The 9,297-nt window shown below is 34.4% G+C and overlaps 1 protein-coding gene across 2 annotated transcripts; it reads left to right on the forward strand.

Moving 5' to 3' along the window:
* The first annotated feature begins 290 nt into the window (after nucleotides 1–290).
* LOC137650058 (lysosomal proton-coupled steroid conjugate and bile acid symporter SLC46A3-like) lies at nucleotides 291–9,052 on the forward strand. Of its 2 annotated transcripts, XM_068383092.1 has the most exons (8): nucleotides 291–637; nucleotides 3,373–3,646; nucleotides 5,044–5,196; nucleotides 5,622–6,201; nucleotides 6,497–6,592; nucleotides 7,070–7,300; nucleotides 7,780–7,936; nucleotides 8,384–9,052. In XM_068383092.1, exons 2-8 carry the CDS (start codon nucleotides 3,485–3,487, stop codon nucleotides 8,595–8,597), a joined length of 1,593 nt encoding a protein of 530 aa, XP_068239193.1. In that variant the 5' UTR covers nucleotides 291–637; nucleotides 3,373–3,484; the 3' UTR covers nucleotides 8,598–9,052. The 2 variants fall into 2 exon arrangements, with proteins under 2 accessions (XP_068239193.1, XP_068239194.1); XM_068383093.1 differs by lacking the exon at nucleotides 291–637 and having other exon boundaries at nucleotides 3,511–3,646; nucleotides 4,781–5,196.
* The last annotated feature ends 245 nt before the right edge of the window (nucleotides 9,053–9,297 follow it).

Genomic DNA, 9,297 nt, shown 5'->3' on the forward strand with positions numbered 1-9,297 from the left:
TTCCATATTTAATGCTTCCATTGACCTACCTCAGATTACTCATGTCGTGTTTCTGCCTCTCATCCAATTGTGTGACTCACTACTCCACCCCCTCCCGCATTTCTGTTTTTTTTACACAATTTTTTTTTTCAAGACTTCCACCCTTTCTGTAGCCCCTCCCTACCTTTACGGCCAACCCCCAGACCCCACCCTTCACCATCCAACCTCCTGGTGATGTGCCGAAGGTTTGTGTCGACGTCCCTTCTTCTTCTCGGGGGCATGTGTGGACTTTCTTGCCATCGTCCCTGACCGCTATTTGAGTCGGTTGTCTCCCCTCGACCTTTCCCCTCACAAGCAGCAGACCGATATGCCCGTGTATATATATATATAAGGGGCCATAAGGAACTTACAGCAAACCAGTCAAACTATGAGAATCGTGGTGAACAGGCGAATCCAAAGGCTCCTGAGATACTCCTTCTTGTACATCTTCAGCTCCGGTTTGATTCACATACGTCTGAACAGTTACTTAGACAATTTCTGAAGAGAATTACACTTCTTCTTCTTCCAAAAGGAAAGAGTTGAGAACTACCGTCGTCTCTCCGACTTCTCGTTCACTTCTTGCCGAGTCGTGCTCGTCCAAGATATTTCAATAAAAAAAGTAAGTTCAGATTTTTGTGTGATTCTTGTGCAAGTGAATAAGAGAATACCATTGGATTTATTCCTTATTTCCAAAATCTTCATTCAAGTGATTCCCCTGGCTGAACTGTCTTTTTAGTGCATCATGCTTAACTAATGGGGTTAATAATAGGCGTATATCTGATACAACGAAAAGTGAGAAACTTTATTCTTTTATTCGCTGACAAAAATCCTCAGTGCATATGGCTAACATCAATAGAAACGTGAACTTTTGAATAATTTATCTAATTTATGTTTTAAAATAATTTTCTTTTGGTAAATTCATCAAAGGATTTTCAGAATCAATTTTATCCGTACTTATTGTTTCTACAGATTCTTGGAAAACTATTCTGTAATAATCGTGATGCCTATGTTATTTACGTTACCGATTACATCTTTAACCTGCAATTACCACTTCTGTTATGCCAAGCTGCGTGACTCGACATTCATTCTTTGTCTCTCTCTCTCGCTCAATCGTAAGTTGCAGGTTTTTATCTGCTACAGTAGTAATTTAGCTCATACAGCGATTCAATGTAATACAAATACGAGTTTAGTTATACTTGGGAGAAATTTTTTTTTAATAAAGATGAGATCAAGTAACCAAGCCATGTTGAAAATGTCTGAAGACATTTATTTTCATGTATCTTTCCGTCCTCTCAAGTCATTCAAGTCATACTTGCCAGACAAATTGCCGCTGTTGTGAATGAGAGAGAGAGAGAGAGAGAGAGAGAGAGAGAGAGAGAGAGAGAGAGAGAGAGAGAGAGAGAGAGAGAGCTGAAGGCTAAAAATAAACAGACTTAATCCTCCGAGAACATCTATTAGTAACTAGACCTTCAAGGAAAGATCTGTACAGTAGATTCTTGGTGCATTTGTTTATTTTCGTTCGAAATGATCCCTGATATCATAAAAAAGAAATATTCATCTAGAATCTTTGGTTTTTATTCAAATGTTTAAGCTTGAAACAGTTTTGAAAAGTAACCATTTTTTATATGATTTGTCTAGTTAAGTTACAGCGTCAGATATTTCTTAAACTCTGTTCACATGTGAAAGGACAATTGGTTTCAGTGACATTCTTAACCTCACTTTACCAATTATGTAAGTGTTCTTCCATCAAGGAGTGCTAATTTTAAACTTTTTTTCTTGAATTAAATCCATTTAAGCTTATATTAAGTCAAGACTCAACTGAACGATTTTATTCCGTGTTGAAAAAAGTAAAGGAGCTTCTAATTTTGTGGTGTAATCCAAGGTAAATATTCTGTTACTAATAATAGTATTTGAATGAATATTAAGTGTGTATATTGGTCCATATATAGTCCTACAAACAATCAAACCGGGCTGTGTCAAGCAAAATATATAAATAAAGTATTTTAATTTTAGTGAATAAATCTACGGTATGTATTTACCGGGTTTTACTTATGACGCCATTTTTCATAGACCTTCGAACCACAGTCATATGGTCTCGAAATGAACAACCAGAATGTACAAAATTATTCATGAATTCATTTAACTTTATATGAAAGATACATTTAATAATTGCTTTGATTTAAACATGATAGTCATGGATTAACTGAAGGAGTAATCAATGAAAACCCTCTATTAAGTTTATATCTGACAAGAACAAGTTTTCTTATTTGACTTATTTAGAAATATTTTTTGGGGGGTAAAAGATGAATGTGGATTTTACTTTTCATTTCAGTTCACAGTAAATTTATGCTCTATAGATATTAGGAGTGGAGATTTGTGAATAAATCCTATCAAGTAATAAATTAATGCATTGAAGGAATGTTAATACATAAATTTGTTTACTGTGCGGGTCAAGTGATATGATTATAAATGATATATTCTATTAAATCCTTATATATTAAACATCGTAAACCAAATCTAGTGAATAAAAATACTAATCTAAAGAATGTAAAAGAAAATACATATATAAATTGTATATCTAATTTTTCTCTCCAAGATATATATTCTCTTTCATACACGGGACTGAGAAAAATGACAAACTAAAGCAGTAAAATGACATTGTATTAGAATATTTGGTGATTTATGTAAACGTAGACGATGTCAAAAAAATTAAATTTTCTTAGGCTTTATCATGCAATGATAAAATAAAGTTTCTATCAGTGTCAGAAGACTCTTTACATACATATATACATACATACATACATACATACATACATACAAACATGCATACACATAAACACACATATATATGCACATATACTGTATATATATATATGTATATATATATATATATATATATATATATATATATATATATATATATATATATATGTAAATGTATATATATACATACATATATATATATATATATATATATATAAATTTATTTACACACACACATATATATATATATATAAATTTATATATATATATATATATATATATATATATATATATATATATGTATACACACACATATATATGTATATATATATATATATATATACGTATATATATATATATATATATATATATATATATATATAGCGATATTAGAAAAAATACAAATATCGCAGAGAGAAACATCACATAATACTGGGCGATTTGACATCTGGGAAGAGAGTGGAATAACTAATAAATGCACTTTTAGGACTGGAAAAATGAAAACCAAGTAACATATTAGGTATATCCTATAAAAAAAAACAAGCAAAAAAAGAAAAAAAACTAATGTCTTTTTTCCCATTTATGTTAAAGTTTCAGGTGGGAAGTACGCTTGGAGCTCTATCTTCAGTAGCAGACGACCACTTTCAGAGGAGATCAGGAACTAGTAGGAAGTTGAGTCGCGGCAACCGCCAACCTGGCTACAATGCTTCCGAAGTTACTCTCCGGCCTCTCGGGGGTCATGTCGCATGTCACGGTGGAACCAGTTATGCTCATCGATGGTGCCTGTAACCAGGCTATGATGCTTTTCATAGAGAATGTCCAGATGAATAAAATCTGTACGGTAAACCTCAATATATCGGCGGAGGTAAGTCTGATAAAAATGGAGAAGTTTCGCCATTTTTGGGTGGTAAATGGTTGTCTGCTAAATAAACAGTTGAAGATCGACCGATCTTAGGAGCTGGAACATGTGACAGATTCATTAGTTTGACTTGTCTATTTATGTTTGACTATTTTCCCCCAGCCGACAAAAATGACGTCTAAATATTTAAATAGATACACACAGATTTAAACCTTCCCACCTCTTGCCCTTTCCTAACTACAATTCGGCAGTTTCGGCAATTTGTGGGAGATTGTGGTTTCAGATTTTACCTCTTCTGGGTACCCCCTTTTCACCAGGGTATGATTACTTCCTCTCCACTACCCGAAGGACGGAAAGAGACCGATTAATCATACGTATGGCAATTATATGCCTCCAATCAATCTCAAAGCTTTTAATCCTACTTAAAAAAAAGAAAAAAAACCAAATCCATATGTACCACTTTTAATTTGCATTTACAAATACAGTATATCCCGAACAGACTCATCACAACAGCACCTGGCTGCCTTCTATTTCCTGAGCAACTTTCTTAGTATCTTAAAGTCTTTCACATTGTCAAAAACTGTCTTTAGCCTCACAGTTGCAGACTAAATGCAGCCTGATTAGTCATATTTTCTACTCTATTCTCATATTCTTTCACATTGTCAAATATTCTCTTTAGTCTTAAATTGCATACAAAATACAGCCTCATTAGTCTTTTTTCGACTATTTTCATATTAAAGTCTTTCACATTACCAAATACTATATTTAGCCTTACAAATACAGACTAAATACAGCATGACTAGTCATACTTTCGACTATTATCACATTATCAAATACTGTCTTCAGCTTTACAATACAGACTAAATACTGTCTGACTAGTCCTATTTTCGACTATTATCAAATATATTATATGTAGTCACATTGTCAAATTTTGTCTTTAGCTTTATAGTACCAGACCAAGTAGAGCCTGACTAAAGTCGTATTTTAGACTTATTTTCATATATATTTAATGTAGGTGTACTGATTAAAGTCGTATTTTCGACTCTAATTTCATATACTGTATATTAGATGTAGATGTAACCATTTATGATTAACATCATCTTACGCCACTTTTCCCTTAATGTTGAATGCGTACGCCAGATGGAGCAATCCAGAGCAGTCTAAAGCAAAATCTAACCGAGAACTGGAAAAGGTCTGCTGGCTGATCCTAAGCGATGACCTTAGACCTTATGTCCAATGGGAGCTGTAGTCTTACTCCCGGGTCTCCTCATGAGTATCCAGTATTTCGTTCAGTTCATGTTGCAATGTCATAGACTTGATTTTTTCAAATTCGATCCTACTCAAGTGACGCTAGAAGATCTACAGTGTTTCTTTTCCCCTTTTTTCTTCATTTTGTTGTTTAGAAATGTGCCAATCTCTCAGCCCATCCGGAGGAAAACGTCTTGGTACAGAGAGAGTTCAGCATCTTCGCTTTTTACAACAGCATCATCATGTCCGTGTTGCCATTGCTTTTCGTTCTGTTTATGGGTGCTTGGAGCGACAAATATGGACGAAAGGTAAATTTAAAGATATAGAATTCATAGTAGCAACAGGAGAGATATCTTTGAATAGTTACTTTTTCTCTAATTATTGGAGATAGATTATTGCTTGAGATGTTATTTAAGTTTTCTATAACCACAATCTTATTCTGTTCTTCTCTTTCTTAAATCTACAAATATATAATTCATAGTAATAACAGATGAAATATCTTTGACTAGTATTTTGTTTTTACTATTGATGATAGATTATTGCTTGAGATCTAATTTATGAGTTTTCTTTAACCCCAACCTTATTTTATTCCGCTCTTTCGTAAATTTACAGATATATAATTAATAGTAGTAATGGCATAGACATATTTGACTTTTTCCTTTTTTCATTATTAATGGCAGATTATTTATAAGTTTTCTGTGACCAGAATCTTATTTTCTTTTTCTCTATCTAGATACCATTACTAATGACACTGACGGGGCACGTTTTCTACGCAAGTGGTTATCTTCTTAATAACTGGATGACATCCTGGCCAGTGGAACTCATTTACGTGGTGACTCTATTCGAAGCACTAGGAGGGGGCTACATGTGCTTGCTGTCAACAACCGTCAGTTATATAAGTGACATATGTTCTGAAAAGACGCGAACTGCTCGCGTTAGCACTGCAAACTCCATCTGGTACCTGGGTGGCCCTTTGGGCACCCTAATTGGTGCAGTCATTATCAGATATTATGGGTATAATATTGCCCTAGCTCTCTGCCTTATGGCTTATTTCTCGGCCATTATTTACGTCATACTTTTCATCAAGGAGAGCCATGGGCCATTTGCTAAAGACTCGGATAAAAAAGACGCCAACAAGAACGTGGCCACACTGAAAAAGGAGAATGTCTCCGTGTTGAAGATGTTTACCGATTTCTTCAACTGGCACAGAGTGTTTGAGTCCTTTAAAACCGCCTTCAGGAAGAGGGAAGGCAACGCCAGGGCTGTGCTTATAGTTATCATCCTCTGTAACGCTCTGTGGAGAATGTCCAGAGGTAAGTCTCTGCTTCCTTTGTTGATAGACTGTCCATAAAAGCTAGTATCTATGCCTCAAATAAAAAAGGTACAATTCCTTTTTGGTTTTAGTTCCTGGAAGTCATACTTTTTAACGGTTAGTGACCTCGTACACAAAAACATTCCATCGACCTACTTTATCCTGAGAACATTTATAAGCACGTTTATGACTAGCATGCAGAATGTGATGTATAGAAACTTTACATAAGCCTCTGACATAATGATAATCTCAACTTGACTGACAGACAAATAACATTATAAATAATATCTTTCCAGGTTTCTTCATCTACATGTTCGTTCGACGTGCTTTGTTCTGGGATGCTACCGATTACGGTTACTGGGCCACTTACAGGAACTTGGTAGCAGCTGCCGGTAAGCAAAATATAACCTTTGTAACGACAAAATGTTTATTTTATTTTCCAAATGCTGCAAACATGTTTGCATGCAAGTAAGAAATGAAAATATTCCCAGGTAGATCAGTGAGCAAGTAGGCTAACCAAATCTGTGTTCATAACGAATCAAAATAATAATTTTTTTTTTATTACATAAATGAATTTCCTTTCTGAAACCGAATATCAAAAACCTTTTGTGTTCAAGATAGGCAGTAATTATTTGATGAATAACATGCATATTCTATACCCAATAAAGTTTATAAACTCATACCATCAGACTTTCCCGCATATTTTTTAGCAAATAAAGTTCGTAAAATTTTTTCCTTCAGTTTCTTTTGCACTACTCTTTTTTTTTCTCTGACAAGTAAAACCCTCCATTTCAAAGTGACTTTTTAACCCATCGAATTAAAGAATTCAATCACATATTTATGCCTTTCTCTACAATCTCTCATTCCAGGTTCTCTCATGTTAGTTCCTTTGCTGACACGTTTAGTTTCAATGACTGACTCTCTGCTGGTGATTCTCGGGTCCGTCTCTATTGTGGGCGAATATTCGTGCTACGGTCTCATTTCCGACGTTAGCCAAAAGTTCTTTATGTGGCTGGCGCCCCCTATCGGTATCATCTCTAACGCAAGCATCATCGCATTTAGGTCCATGTCCACTAAATTGGTTGAGGATGAAGAGAAGGGTAAGTGTCTCTTGTTCTCTCAATTAGCCAGGTAACTATACCAGTCCCATTAAGAGTTTAAGGTATAGATAGTTATGCTTTACTCTCAGAAGTTCAAACTTACAGTGCATGTTTTTATGTTGAACAAGTTGACATGTCTCTCTTCCTATTTTATATATGGCAGATCTATTTTGAAATTATCACTGATCTTCATTCATCCCTTCTCATATACAGTAGTTTATTCATTTTCTTATTTTCTTTGTTCGGTGTTCTATATAGTCATGTTGGACCCTTGGGATTATGACATCCTGCTTTCCCAACCAGGGTTGTAGCTTTCCTAGTAATAATGATAATAATAATAATCTGAATGATCTCTTGACGATTATTTTTATGTAATCTATTTTTAAGTCCAGCTTTAGCGATGAGATAATGATATAACTGAGACTCTAAAGTTTAAATTGGTAGATTCTCATTTGATTAATCTTTCGTGTTTTTTAAAGGTAAAATCAACGCAGTCCTTGCGGCCATGTATGGATTGATGCCAATGTGCGGGTATGCTGCATATGCTCCTATTTATTATCATACCGTGGATGATTTCCCAGCTGCTCAATTCTTCTTTGCTGCAGCCATCAATGTCATCATCATGATTGCATTTGTGTAAGTTTAAAACTATCTCAAAGTTTCTATACATAAATGCATCTGCGTTAAGGCTCCTATACATGTATTCATCCCTCCCAATGTTCCTACACATGTATAAATCCCTCTCAATGTTCCTACACACGTATGCACACCCACTCTTGCTTTCTAAGTGATTTGATAAAGTAGATTTGGCAGGTAATGTTAAGGCATACGCTCTACATACTTAAGAATGTACCTTATATAACCAACAGATCTTGTAAGTCATGTAGTGCATAGGGTATGACAGGAAAAACGACCCTTGAAGTAAAGTTAAGTAAATAAAACAGGTTTAATTATTCCCTGTGGAGTTAGACCACATCCTTTAAAAACCAAATCTCAATGACTTCAACTCATACATACACACAAAGGTATGAGCGCATATTTCTGATCAATAAAAACCCTAACATGTTTTTATCTTCATTTCAGTGTAATTCAACTCACAAGTGTTTCTTACAAGACTACGAAAGACGCAGAAAAAGCCAAGCCAAATGAAGTGGAAAAGTCACCTTCGGAGAAGACTAAAGAAAATGCTAATATAAAGCTCACAGATATAATCAACACTCCTCTTGAGCAGAAACTACACGAGATGACCGATAAGGAATATGAAGCTTACGCGTCTTTCAAAGCAAACAAGAAGTGATCACTCCTTGGGTTATAAAAAACTTAAGGCTCCGTACTTTATGGTTCTGTCTGAGTCACATTTGATAGGGACTTTGATGGAACATTAATTTAATCAGGGAAAATGTTTCATGATCTTATGTTAAGTGAGTTATTGGAGAAACAAAAATAATTTAGTGAAAGAAACACTATAATATGGTAGGCCTTCAAGTTTATTAAGGTATCCCATGAACGTTTATAAAAGAAAATGGATAAATTGTAGAAAATGGTAATCTACAGTGAATTTTAATCCCAAAGCTAGTCTAATATGGGACTTTAATAATACTACTAATACAAAAACATTCAAAATATTGTTTTGATAAGTTACACAGTTTTATCCTGTTCTGAAGTTTCAGTAATTATATATTATACGTAAAATATCAAAATAATATTCAAGAGGTGTAATGTTATCGTTGTTGTTATATTTGTACCTGTTAACTAATGTTAATTAATATATTAATACAATTAAACATATGGTTTTATTGTCCACAAGTAACATGAATTAGTTACTGAATATCAACTGTATCATAATGTAATGAATTTCTTTTCATAATTTACACAATTTATAGCAATAGTAATATCGGTGCTACTATAGCGTGAGGTCTACCGCCATATGTCGCCTACCCAGGCGGAGGGTGAGGTCTACCACGTGACAAGCTTGGACCTTCCGCAACCTAAATGCC

Source organism: Palaemon carinicauda, chromosome 11, assembly GCF_036898095.1.
Source record: "Palaemon carinicauda isolate YSFRI2023 chromosome 11, ASM3689809v2, whole genome shotgun sequence".
Lineage (NCBI taxonomy): Eukaryota > Metazoa > Arthropoda > Malacostraca > Decapoda > Palaemonidae > Palaemon > Palaemon carinicauda.